The 13,045-nt window shown below is 36.2% G+C and overlaps 1 protein-coding gene across 2 annotated transcripts in view; it reads right to left on the bottom strand.

Moving 5' to 3' along the window:
• Positions 1-12,897, bottom strand: part of LOC114523991 (multidrug resistance protein 1-like) — a 30,948-nt gene extending 18,051 nt beyond the window's left edge. Inside the window, exons 1-27 of one of the 2 annotated variants that reach the window (XM_028545084.1) lie at positions 12,398-12,897; positions 9,424-9,523; positions 8,744-9,129; positions 8,472-8,643; positions 8,168-8,292; positions 7,826-7,942; positions 7,695-7,749; positions 7,339-7,452; positions 6,913-7,023; positions 6,559-6,687; positions 6,203-6,403; positions 5,918-6,088; positions 5,122-5,283; positions 4,903-4,948; positions 4,449-4,579; positions 3,854-4,024; positions 3,398-3,517; positions 3,181-3,258; positions 3,018-3,101; positions 2,496-2,696; positions 2,291-2,391; positions 2,051-2,191; positions 1,650-1,806; positions 1,356-1,553; positions 1,060-1,266; positions 551-697; positions 250-420 (exon numbers count right to left, since the gene is read on the bottom strand). In XM_028545084.1, coding sequence (XP_028400885.1) covers positions 250-420; positions 551-697; positions 1,060-1,266; positions 1,356-1,553; positions 1,650-1,806; positions 2,051-2,191; positions 2,291-2,391; positions 2,496-2,696; positions 3,018-3,101; positions 3,181-3,258; positions 3,398-3,517; positions 3,854-4,024; positions 4,449-4,579; positions 4,903-4,948; positions 5,122-5,283; positions 5,918-6,088; positions 6,203-6,403; positions 6,559-6,687; positions 6,913-7,023; positions 7,339-7,452; positions 7,695-7,749; positions 7,826-7,942; positions 8,168-8,292; positions 8,472-8,643; positions 8,744-9,129; positions 9,424-9,523; positions 12,398-12,594 — 3,993 coding nt within the window. In that variant the 5' untranslated portion in view covers positions 12,595-12,897. Of the gene's footprint in view, positions 1-210; positions 421-550; positions 698-1,059; positions 1,267-1,355; positions 1,554-1,649; positions 1,807-2,050; positions 2,192-2,290; positions 2,392-2,495; positions 2,697-3,017; positions 3,102-3,180; positions 3,259-3,397; positions 3,518-3,853; positions 4,025-4,448; positions 4,580-4,902; positions 4,949-5,121; positions 5,284-5,917; positions 6,089-6,202; positions 6,404-6,558; positions 6,688-6,912; positions 7,024-7,338; positions 7,453-7,694; positions 7,750-7,825; positions 7,943-8,167; positions 8,293-8,471; positions 8,644-8,743; positions 9,130-9,423; positions 9,524-12,397 lie in introns of those variants that run through there. The other variant, XM_028545092.1, reaches the window with a different exon arrangement.
• Positions 12,898-13,045: the final 148 nt, after the last annotated feature.

Here is a 13,045-nt window from a genome sequence, read left to right as displayed (position 1 = left end):
AAAATATCTAAAATAGACCACCGATTAAATTTCGTAATATCAAATATTTAAAATTTATATCGCGCAAATTTACATTAGTATATCACCTTAAAATGCATATAATTTGAAAAAAAATAAACATAAAACCCTTTCAAAACGGCTGTATATTATATATATATATATATATATATATATATATATATATATATATATAATTATATATATATATATATATATATTAAACCCCAACTAAGTCTGAGCTTGCTGAAGATAATAATAAGCGCCTTTCATCTCCAACAATTTCTGATGGGTTCCTTTTTCAACGACATGACCAGATTTTATTACTGCTATCATATCTGCTTTTTGTACTGTAGATAATCTGTGAGCAATTATTAACGTTGTTCGACCAACACATGCTCTGTCCAGAGCTTCTTGGACAACCTAAAAATATGATGAACATCTTTAAAAAGGATGCATATAAGTTATATGTAATAGTTTAATTGCAAGTAATAGCAAGTAATTATAAAAAATGCAAGAAATTGCCAGATATATTCATTATTATTATTCAAACCTTTTCACTCTCTGTATCAAGCGCTGATGTGGCTTCGTCCAACAGAAGTATTTTAGGATTACGTATCAGTGCTCGAGCAATGGCGATCCTTTGTTTTTGTCCTCCAGATATTAATGTTCCTTTATCTCCAACCATGCTGTCATAGCCCTGTAGAACAAAAACATTTTCGTTTTCTGGTTTTGGTTGCTATGACGTCGTGGTTTCAGATGAAATCCAGGGAACATGCATGCGCAGAGAAAAATGATCTCGGAGTAAATCATTGTGCAAACTAACATGGGATCTATCCAGCAATGACATCAATGGAAGAATGGATGGACATTAAATTCCAAGCATAATTAACTTGAACATCAAGTTTACTTGAACATCAAGTTTTATCAGAAACATAAGATCGACTATAAGTATTCGGCAGTAGTTTACATGAAAAACCTGTTGATCCTCTATGATTGCATAATAATAGATTATAGAAAATGTGTTGTCATTTGTCATGTCATGAAATTTCTACCTCATACCTTCGGTAAAGTGTTAATAAAATCATGAATATTCGCTGCTTTTGCTGCGTTTTCAATTTCCTCTTGGCTCATCTCCCTGCTGATGTCTCCATACGCAATGTTATCACGAATAGAACAATTAAATAGAACAGGTTCTTGAGAAACTATCCCAATCTGGCGACGAAGCCATGAAACATTCAACGACCTGATGTCATTACCATCAATCATCTGTGAAGAGAATAAAATCATACTATATAGTAGCTACGTAATTTCAACTTTCATGCAGTCAAAGATATTCACTTTTTTACGATACTTACAACACTGCCCATTTCAATATCATACAGCCTTTGAATGAGTGAAACAGTAGTGCTTTTCCCACAGCCACTTGATCCAACCAAAGCCACAGTCTTTCCTGGTTCTATTTTTAAATTCAATCCACGAAGAACTTTAACATCTTGACGGAATGGGTATCTGAATGTGACGTCCTTAAACTCGATATAGCCCTCGCTAGTGCTCTGTAATGAATAAACAAAATAAAAAAATGTATATAGTGTCTTTTATATGAAGTAAGAAAAAAGGAGTGAATTAAACTATGCATGTATTAAACTTACTGGCTTCAGTCCTTCTTCGGAGTCACTTTGGATAATAGGAGTTGTATCAAACAGTTTGAACAATCTGGCTGCAGCTATCTTTGCTTTGACATAATCCGGTGTTAATGCACTTATTTGTCCTGCCGTCATAGCTCCCATTTGGACTGCAAGAACAGTTCTAAAATGCATGTTTCAGTAAACCATGCATTAGCAAAGTATGTTATGTTAGGTGGCTATAATTTATACTTGCTAAAATCACCCAGTGAAGAAACCTTCAGTTGTCTTATATATACTGATAAAAATATATCCCTGTTTTAACAAGAATAAGGATGAATTCTGCCCTATATGCAAGGGAAAGTCAATAAACCATACACCACACTCATTCAACAACGCTATACAACATGTAATCAACTTCAACCTACTTCATGACGCCAGTAAAAGACATTTCTCCATTTTGCACCAAATATCCCGCAAAACGGAACGCTGCTGCACTGGATAACAAAACGAAACTTTGGGATACTCCCGCGAACATTCCACCGATTATACCCTTTCTTTTACGTTTTCTAAACAAATTCATATAGTATTTTATATTAACTATTTTTAAATAATTTTTTTGTTAATTGTTTGCCCTCTTGAAACACAAGAAGCAAACAAATACTCACGTGTACATCTCTGAAACAGCTTCCATGTATTTCTCATAAAAACATTCTTCCTTGCCCAACGCAGCGACTGTTTGGATATTTAAAATTGTTTCGACAGCTATCTAGTAAAAAAATATGAAGTTTGAAATGTTGTATTTGGGGAATTGAATAACATAAAAACAACCAAAGAAATATTATATCGATATAAATAAGAAAGATAACTCACTTTGCCTGCCTCTTCGGAATTGATAACATTTCCTGAGCCTCGAAAATATACTCGCATCCGCGTCACAGCTCCAAGGATAATAAAGGGTATAAAAGCAACCACAAGTAAAGCTAGTTTCCAACCAGAAGCAAACGCTAACGCTAAACAACCAACTGTTGTAATGAGAGAAGATACAATGGCTCCTAATCTTGATCCTGTCGCCTTAATTAAATAGAAATACAAAAGTATGCTTTTGTATAGTGTACAAGGAATTCACGCGTGAATTTAGATAAAGGTAAGCTCGCGTGTCGTGCATCTGTTTTTGGGACAGTAAAGCGATTCATATATTACCCATATACTCGAATCTTTGATCACTTAAACTGGTCAAAACTGTGTAAGTAAATAATTACACACATGTCAAAAGTTTAGAATATAACCCAGCGCTCTAAATGACCCAATCAATTTGTTCATGTATTTGATCTCTGCACGAGTGACAACAATAAAATATTTAATGTATATGGACCACTCTCCTATGCCACTTACCCCTTGAACAGTTGATGCATGAGTGGCTAGGTTCGAGGTAAGTGCTCCAGTGGAATGGTAGGGATCGTCAAAGTAACTTGTATCCTGGAGAAGAACAAAAAAAATAAGAAACATACGTACTGACGCTTCCTGATTCACAACTTAGAGAATGGCTGAAACATACTTGGCGAACTAGAGATTTAAATGCTTGCTTCCGCAACCTCAGTGTTAAAATTTCTCCAGCAATAGAATACATCCAAGACTAAAAAGGACAAGATTATATGATAAAGACGTCATAGTACTAGTAGCATAGGAAACAACAACACAGGAAAGAAAATTATGCAATTGATGCTATCACTCATGTTCAACGTTGTGTACGGAATACGCTGGTTTTAGTATACCTGAACTGTATTTCCAAACAGCATAGCAAAGGCTAAAGCCAAAAATAATAACGACCAGAATTCTGAATCTTCTTCCATTTCGTTCCTCTGAGAAGGAATATCAGGATTTTTTGCAAATACCTGTCAAAATTGATAAATTACCTTGATTACACCAATTATAAGATATACTGGTCAAACAATCATGCAACTAACGAATGAAAACAAAATGCTATCTCTAATTAACCAGAAAACAACAACATGGGAAAACTAAAACGTATAAAAAAATATGAAATAATGCAAGACCTATCACAGTAAATATTTTAACCCATTCCTTGCAAACACCCCGCCCTTAAATAAAAATTGACGGCCTTATTCCTAGGAACACTGTATTTCTTTCTCTTCTCTTTGCCAGATGATCTGTTTATAATCTGGACTTAAATGCTGAGAGTAAAACTGAATGGGAAATAGTGTACTTACGCCAAATATTTCACCAAGAAGAAAAGCAAAAACAAAGGGAAATGAGCCATTGATCGCTGCACCAAACGTTCCAAGAAGTAAATAATGCCATTCGGGTTTACTCATTTTAATAATTCTTAACGCTGCTGCTGGTTCAACCTCTTCTTCAATAACACGTTCACTTTCTTGACGCTACGACAGAATTCATGAAAAAATTGTTCCAGACTTGCACGACAAAATTGCACGACAACAATTCGCCTTTCTAAGTGAAGTAAAAATCCGCTATAGTGACGATAGGTTCGTATGCTTAAGCCCCTTCTATCTAAAATTACAAGTTTGCTTTAGCAATTCAGCAAAACAAACAATATGTAGGTTGTAGCTCGTCGGGGGAGAACAGAATATATAGATATGCACTCGCCCCTACCCCCCCCCTCTCCAGTTATGGTGGTAGTTTCGGTCCAGGAAGTCGCTCCATGTAATCAGAAAAGTGAGAAAACATTTTTTGACGCTCACAGTTCAAATAGGACAAAGATTAAAAAAGGGTAAAAAATATCCCCCTTCTCCCCCCGTCCCCTTCCTTTAGATGCCCGTCTTTGCATGGTTCATAATCTTATACCTTATATCCTGACTGTTGTCTTGATACTTGACGATTTACTTTAGGTGAATGAACGGAATGTTTTGCTCCTTCGCTATCAGAAGAAATGCTTCGAACAGGCGCTGCAGGTTGATGGCCATTCTTAATGGAATCTAAGATATAAGAATAGGTATCTGATAGTTTTTCAAGGACCATCTTAATTGCATATATAATAGTTATATAATTACTTAATATGAATTATTATAACGTCAGCTTTTGTTAGCCAATCAGATGGCATCATTGATGGCATAAATAACGATATAATTGTGATGTATTTATGAAAGCAATCTACGTTAAGATTTCTCCCGCTTATTGAAGATTAAAGACTCCATTGTCAATTATTTTCATTCACTGCACGTCGATTTATGTACAGATTAAGCAAGAACATACGCACTAGATAATTACGCAATTAAGAGGGATAATTTTCACAACCTACCATTCCTGTTTTCCACTGTGCTGTCTTCTTCAGCTCCTTCTATTGTCTAAGATGAAGAAATATAAATAATTAGCCTCGGGTAAAATTCTATATGCAGAGTGTGAATGAATTTTCAAAAATTATTGGTTTCGTCACGAGCTCATTGATATAAAAAAACAAGCATTCGAGATGTTCATTGGTGTTGTTTTTCTCGTCATATAGGTCTATAGGTTATCAAACCTGCAAGATAACTAATTGCTTATAGACACCATCTTTGTTCATCAACTCGTCATGTGTACCGATTTCGGCCACAGCACCATCTTTCACAGCAACAATCATATCTGCATCACGAACGGTAGAAAGACGATGGGCAATAATGAAAGTTGTTCGACCTTCTCCTGCCTGAATAATGACAATTACGAATTACGATAAAATCTTACAGTATTCTAGTCTCCAGTCCCCATGTTAATCCGCAAAACATGGCTTTTGTAGGCGACGTTTAATGTGTCGTGGGCGACACTTATGGCTGTTTTCCACTTCAACCGTGTCGTACCACCACGTAGCGTATATCATTCTTTCCTGGGCACTCGGGATAGAACTAATTAATGACTTTAAAACAAAAGAATACGCTACGGTTCGCTATGATACGATTGAAATGGAAAATAGGCCTAGGCTATACTATAGTTACTGAAGGGAGACGAACTGGAATTTTGATAGAGCTCAGTGGGAAGGGACTTGCATATTTCAACAAATTACGATCAATGTGAATTACAATTATTTCATGTAAAAACCGGCCTTTAACCGTTTGTGTTTCTTTGTTTCGACAAATATTGTCTGTTACTTCAATATTACGGACTGGACGACTGGTTGCTTCAATATCTTGAGTAAAAAGGGGTTCACCGTTTCTCACGTGGTGTTTGCACTTCGTGCAATCAATTGTCCCCAATAGTTTCGCCACAAAAGAAACACAGGGCGGGGGTGGGGCGGTAGGTGGTAATATAATTATGACAAGCTCATGCATGCAGTGTAAATTTACCTTATCCAGTGCCTCTTGTACAATGGATTCACTTTCAGTATCAAGAGCCGATGTTGCTTCATCTAGCAATAATATTGTAGGATTTCTGACTAGTGCACGAGCAATGGCAATGCGTTGTTTTTGACCTCCACTCATCTGAGCTCCTCTCTCTCCGCACAACGTTTCATAACCCTTGGAAAGAACATTTTTTTAGACCAGAAACCATCAGCTGTATTCCTTGTCGATTATTAATCAGTCTTTAAACAGTAAATAAGTGCCTGGTTTTAATCATTTTATTAAACGAACCTGCGGCATAGCTGATATAAAATCATGTGCATTGGCCATCTTCGCTGCCTCTTCAATTTCGTCTTGTGTTGCATCATCTCTTCCATAACGAATGTTTTCAGCAATCGTGGTTGCAAATAAAACAGGTTCTTGACTGACTACACCGATATGCTGACGAAGCCACTTAAGATTATACGTTTCGATGCCTCGTCCGTCAATTGACTAAACGAAATATAGATAAGTTTTAAAATTATAGCAAACGAAAATATGATGGTTTGTATCTTTTCTTATTGAATTAATGATTTCTTATAGACTTTAATGTATAATTTGTAAAATAATATAGAATTCTCTTCAAATTTGTAAGCTTTTTTGTTTACCAGATTGCCTTCTGCAATATCATAAAATCTTTGAATGAGTTTAACCACAGTACTTTTGCCACAACCACTTTCACCAACGAGTGCAACTCTTTTTCCTTTAGGCACTGACAGAGTAAACCCATTTAGAATCTAAAACAGATCATTCGTCAGAGATAAGTATATCAACTCAGGATCATACATCAGGTATATAGAAATGAACTATGATTATAAATATGACGTTGAATACTTAACTTTTGTGCAGAGTATTGTTATAGTAAGTACTGTGCATGTCCTGGATTCCATTCTCATGCATATACACTTCTTTGTGAATATTTCCTGACTAGACTTATTGAAAGTTATTATGCATGCCTTTACCTGAATGTCAGGCCGCGAAGGATAAGTGAATGAAATATCCTTGAACTCAACGCTTCCTTCTAACGTTTCAGGCACCACGCCATCTTCAGATGAAATATCAATAACAGGAGTCTAAAGTACATAATACTGGTGTGTACACAAACAACTCCAACTAATTATTTACTCAGTGTTCGGCAGTATATACCATTATTCCAATGATGCAGATACTAACAGTCCTAGCAGACATAGATGAACGTAGGACATAACCGATGTCAGTGTTAAAAAAAATTGATTCGTCGTTCAAACTTTGCATCAACTTGTTATAGATTATTCTGAATGTTTAAAACGAAAACCTATGCAAAAACACTTCACTCAAAAACAACGGGTTAGTAAGTTTTGCATATTTGTAAACTTTTTCCATCGACATCGTATGTTATTCATACTTACGCGATCTATTAGCTCGTATAAGTGATAGGCTGCACCTCTTGCCGAGGCAACTCCTTGCATACTGGGTCCAGCTTGACTAGCCGAAATAGATGCGACCATAACACTGAAGAAAACCTGCATGGTATAAGTTAAAGTATATGTGAACTTTAATGTAAATGCCAACAATCTGGCTTCGTGATAAATTAATATACGTGACCCTGCAGACGACTGTTTTAGATCATGTGAATATAGCCCTTTATAAATGTCAGGCGTACGCTAAGGCATAATCTAAGGTATAAGCTATTTTCAAGGTATGAGCTGTTTTCAAGGTATGTCGTACGTTTGTACGCCAATGTGTGTATCTACCACCTACTTACGATCAACAGATTTCCGCCAGTCATTTCTTTCTCAATGACAAGCGTAGCTCCATACCTGAAAACAACATTGCAACATATAGCACCACCCATATTTTTCATATTATAACTTTACACACGATAATTTTACGCACCAAAAAGCTAAGGCGTAAGAACAGAACATGATGAAATTAAACATCCCCATGCCAAGACCATTTGCCAATCCTTTTTTCTCTCCCATTTTACGAGCTGCGCCAAGACGAGAGGTGTACCTATTAAAAAATGCCATTAAATGTTCAGTTTTAAATACATGACCTGATGATTCTACAGCAAACAAAGGCAAAGTGAGGTGATTAGTATTTATGCATGTATTGTAACGTTGACATTTTTTTCAACTTATACTAGTGGAAAAACAGCAAAACAATCCTTTAGTTCAGGTAAAAACGCATAAACCTTAGAAACCATGCAATGGACACTTCATGTGTTCAATTTAGTACCTTTCAGTTTCTTTTTCTTCTCCGCCAAATGCTGCAACTGTTCTAAACGAAGAGAAAACCTCCTGGGCCACGCTACCTGCTTCAGAATATGCTTTTAACTCTTTTGTCGTAAAACCCGTGATCACCTGAAAGTAAATCACGCCGGTTATGGCTGATCGACTTTAAATGAAACATGTAAAGGACAGAGACATTAAGTCACAATTTTGAAGTAACCTTTGTCGCTACAAATAGGAGGAAAGTTGAACGTTATATAGGCCAGTATATGGCGTATGTATGCTTACAACATCACAAAACATATTTTTACCCATCCTAAGAATCCGCCAGATATAACAATAACCGGAAAAAGGGACAATATAACAAGCGTTAGTTTCCATCCATAGAAAAAACCAAGAAAATAACCACAGATAAAGCTCGCAACGCAATATTGAAACGCAGCCAACTTGCGACCAAGTCCATCGACAATTTTATTCAAATCACTGCAAAAGACACGAAATATTTAGCTAAATACAAAATATTGAGGTGAAAAACACGCATGATAAAAAGAATCGGTTTAGTAATAAAATTATCACTGCATACTCAGATAAGCGATTGTTTAGCTCTCCAGCATCATTCGTATCAAACCAACCCATTTCTTGACGAAGAATTGATTTAAAGAAAGCTTTGCGGATTGAATTTCCCTGACGTTCAGCAGTCAATTCATATGTGACCATCCGTATACCTACAGCTACTGCCATGGCAACGGCGATACCCACGTAGTAATAAGCGAATGGTATCATATCTTCCTCAATGTTAGGAATAGTTGTACAGTTCGAGCGAGGATCTAAACATACTGTATATTCAATGAAAGAATCTGAGAGATCACCAAAAATAATAAACTGAACTGGAATCATTGCTCCTTGGGCTAAACTTCCGATGGTGCCAATGATCATCAAAATCACATCAAATCGATCAGCAAAACGAAACTGAAAAAAAATATTATAACATAATAATCAAGCTGCATTTCTTTACTCATTACACATAAAAATACAGTAATAATAGTCAACGTTTCATATTATTCCGTCATTTCAGATTGATAAAAAATAGGTTGTGCATGGGTCCGTTGACAAAAAGAGCTAGTGGGCCATTTGAGCTTTATTAACTGTGATCTGTCTCGTTGAATTGGTTGTTTGTCAAGTGTTTTACTAAATAATTACCTCCATAGGATACACGAAGTTATATATAAAGCCAAGCGGCTAGCAGATATAAACACTCCTTACCAAGTTCCCATAGGAAACCATCGGTGTTGGTTCAGCCTTCTTTTCACCAGATTCTTTCTTTTCTTCGGATGTCTTCTCATCTTTACCGTCATCTTCAGCACTGCAATTAGTCACAAGCAACATTCAGTTTTTTGTTTGAAATTAAGTGATTTTTTTTCAAACGACGGGCAACCAAACAACGTCTGAGCTAATTCTATGAATATTACTAGTCTAGATTTATGATTATTTGCCCACTGCAACAAGCGCAGATCTCCGTAGCTTTCTGGAAGGCTCAGAAATCGCAGAGGTGGGTTCAGCTTCTGATCGATAAACTGCATCTGGTGCATTGTGAAACCTTTTCGGTTATCGCATGTTTCCGCACACGTCTTATGTTTGGAAGCGTGAGGCATTTGATAGGTAGACACTCCCAAGTACTATTAATAATTAGGACTGTTAAAATTTATCATAATTTAACTTCCGCAATTGCTGCTCAAATCGCACTTCTCTTAGGCAATAAAATTGCAGTATTTGCCATTGATTACAGAAGATATAATTAAGGAAACTTTCATCTCAATGAATCACCACTGAATTGCCATAGTCAGTCCAGTGCATTCAAAATAAACATTAAGACAAATATAAGACAGCAAACCTTTTCCAAGACCAAACAACCTTTTCCGACAACAAACCTTTTTCTGGCATTATTCAAATACAAATTGTCAAACCAATTGAATAATCAAACCTTCTGTGTCTTGCACTACACACATTGATTGACCGCACTTACATTGACCAGAACCGAACACTGACGATATTATAAAGGCTAGTTTATCATACATCATGAAATTACATCAGACGGTAATTATATTCATCATTCAAACATTACGTAATTCAAACTTGGTTGTTCGGTGTTAAATTAGTATTCGTGTGGTCCATTGCATCATTGGCATGGTCACATACCTAATTAATAGTTTAGGGCAAAATTTACAATTTGATTAAAATGGTAATTAGAGTTTCAAATTCGGCTACAAGTACACTAAAAGAGTTAGTGTGTCTTAAAGATCAATATAATCAAAACAATATATGTCATCATATATTTATATTTATAATATAACATTTATAGTACGCGCGTGCTGATTGGTCGAGAAGCGTGTTTCTATAACTGTATAGAAACACGGGAATTTTCCCGCCGAACTTGGCAAGCGAAGCAATGTAATGAGAATTTGTAATTGAATCGAATTATAATATTTGTACAAAATCTTTTTATCGAGTTATATTATAAAAGAAATAGAAAACGTTTTTCCTGTGTTTCTATACAGTTATAGAAACACTTGTGGGAGTTTGGGAGAACTCGAAATAACGTGGAAAAACTCGCCCTACGGGCTCGTTTTCCCACTGATTATTTCTTGTTCTCCCAAACTCCCACGCGTGTTTCTATAACTGTATAGAAACACGGAAAATGTTTTCTATTTCTTAAATATTTATATATTCATATATATATATATATATATATATATATATATATATATATTATTATTATATATATTATATATATATATATATATTAATATATATATATATAATATTTAGTTACAGCCAACATTATAATTCACAAGCTCAATTAAGGAAAAGATTGGTGTTATATGCTTAAATTTTAGCCTCTTCATGCATTTTGTTCTATTCTAATTTAATTTTCATGATAACGAAGTTACACATATCGGCCAGGAAAATCTATCTGAAAAATTGGCTAAACTCCTAGATTTCCTCAGCCTCTTATTTGCCAATGTCTGTAGCCGACTCACTTGACCTTGACCTAGCAAGGTTTTACACGAGACTAACCTAGGCAAGACTCCCTACCGCAGAATACCTATATATATAGAGTCTATATACGTGCTATACAATTACCAGGCAGTATGATTAAGTAAATAATAATCGTCAATCTATTATCGAATTTTTATCCAAGCTTTTTATCGAAATATTGTGCTATATACAGGCTGTGCACAGGCTAATCGTAGGCCCGAACGGACGGAACGGTTCACTGGGCCTGAAGGCTCCAAACAGCCAATGCAGGGTGATAACCTAACTATTACAAAGCATGAAGGATATGCTTGGTTGCCTTTTTAGCACAACATTTTCTTTGACAAAACATTGCGTGCGTGTGCGCCCAACACGTGTTAGTACCAGGTATTGTACACAGTTCAAAGTTGCGCGTAGTATATCTGAGGTTCAAACATTTATTGCCTGACATACATTGATATACAAGCAAATAAATTTGAAGGCGCAGTAGAAATCACTCAAATCAGCATGTATAAACGTCGCTCTGACCGCTGACTTTACCATACATGAAGAAATTATTTCAATAAATATTTATTTTTGCTGTGTGGTAGGCCCTATATCACTGGTTTGCAATCCTACCATAATTCAGGACCATCATTTGGCCTGATAATATGAACTTCAGCCTGTTTCTCGTCATTCTCCTCGGCATTGATGTTGCCAATGGCTAGACATTTTTTACAAAACACAACAGAAATACGTTCTCGACCTGTTGATTTTTGCCACAATTTTGAACTTAGATTACGCCTCTTTCGAATTCGAACGAAAGCGCCAAGCTCGTAGTAAAATTCTAACCCGTTTACCGCCGGTATTTTAACACTTGCAAACCGAGTCAATACTTGCAAACCTTGTGGAAAATGACGTAATTTGTATGAAAGTGAAATGTTTATATCCTAATATATGGTGATTTTTTCTTGTGAATATTTTCTTGTGTAGATTCTACATTTTACAGTAATGTTGTAAAATATTACGATCAAATACAACTCGCAACAGCTGAACAGCATTCAGCAATCACAGCATTTAGCCATTTACTGTCACAAGACCAACCATCGCGACGGAGATGCCGAACTGCGCTGCATAAAACCCCGCGTACCTTAGGAGACCTAGCCCTAGGTATACATACTGACATGCCACTAGTTGAATTCGAATGCGATAGTAATCATCTTACTTCGGTTCCCCACTTTGAGCGCGTTGATTCTCTTTGACATCATCCTTATTCTCAACATCATCGTTCAAATCCACATTTTGAAAATGTATCTCACTCAAATCACCAGAATCGTTCGTATTACAAGATCCATGACCATTTGGTTTCGCGGTAGCATCCTTTTTTTCCTTTTCAGACTCGAAACCATCGTTAGCTGGCATAATTCAAATGATCTGTGCTGAAAATTAGTAAGCCGATAGCAATGCCACACCGAAGGGAATGAGAAAAATGACCTTCACCTGCTACTTGAATTACGATTTCACCCCTACACTCTACTGACTACAGACAGAGATACACGATACTTTTGTATAAAATACTGAAATACTAAGAGAGTTACGGATTATAAACAGCTTTATAAATAATGGAAATGAGTGTTGTGTATTACATCAGCAAAATAGTCCCACAACCATCGGACTTAGCAAGCTGGCTGAGCGGCGGCGACGAGCTCGAGGATCAATACGAGCTTAAATTACATAATATTTGCTAAAACCATAACAATATGGCATGGTGGAAAGTACGGACTGCGGAGTCGGAGTACGGAGTCTTATTACGGACTCCGTGTTTTCCACGGAGCCCCCCGGCACGGTGGAAAATGCGGAGTCTAGTGCAGAC

The sequence above is a fragment of the Dendronephthya gigantea genome, unplaced genomic scaffold (assembly GCF_004324835.1).
Source record: "Dendronephthya gigantea isolate DGI-Jeju-01 unplaced genomic scaffold, DenGig_1.0 000001F, whole genome shotgun sequence".
Classification (NCBI taxonomy): domain Eukaryota; kingdom Metazoa; phylum Cnidaria; class Anthozoa; order Malacalcyonacea; family Nephtheidae; genus Dendronephthya; species Dendronephthya gigantea.
This window is presented reverse-complemented; position numbering and strand designations above follow the sequence as displayed.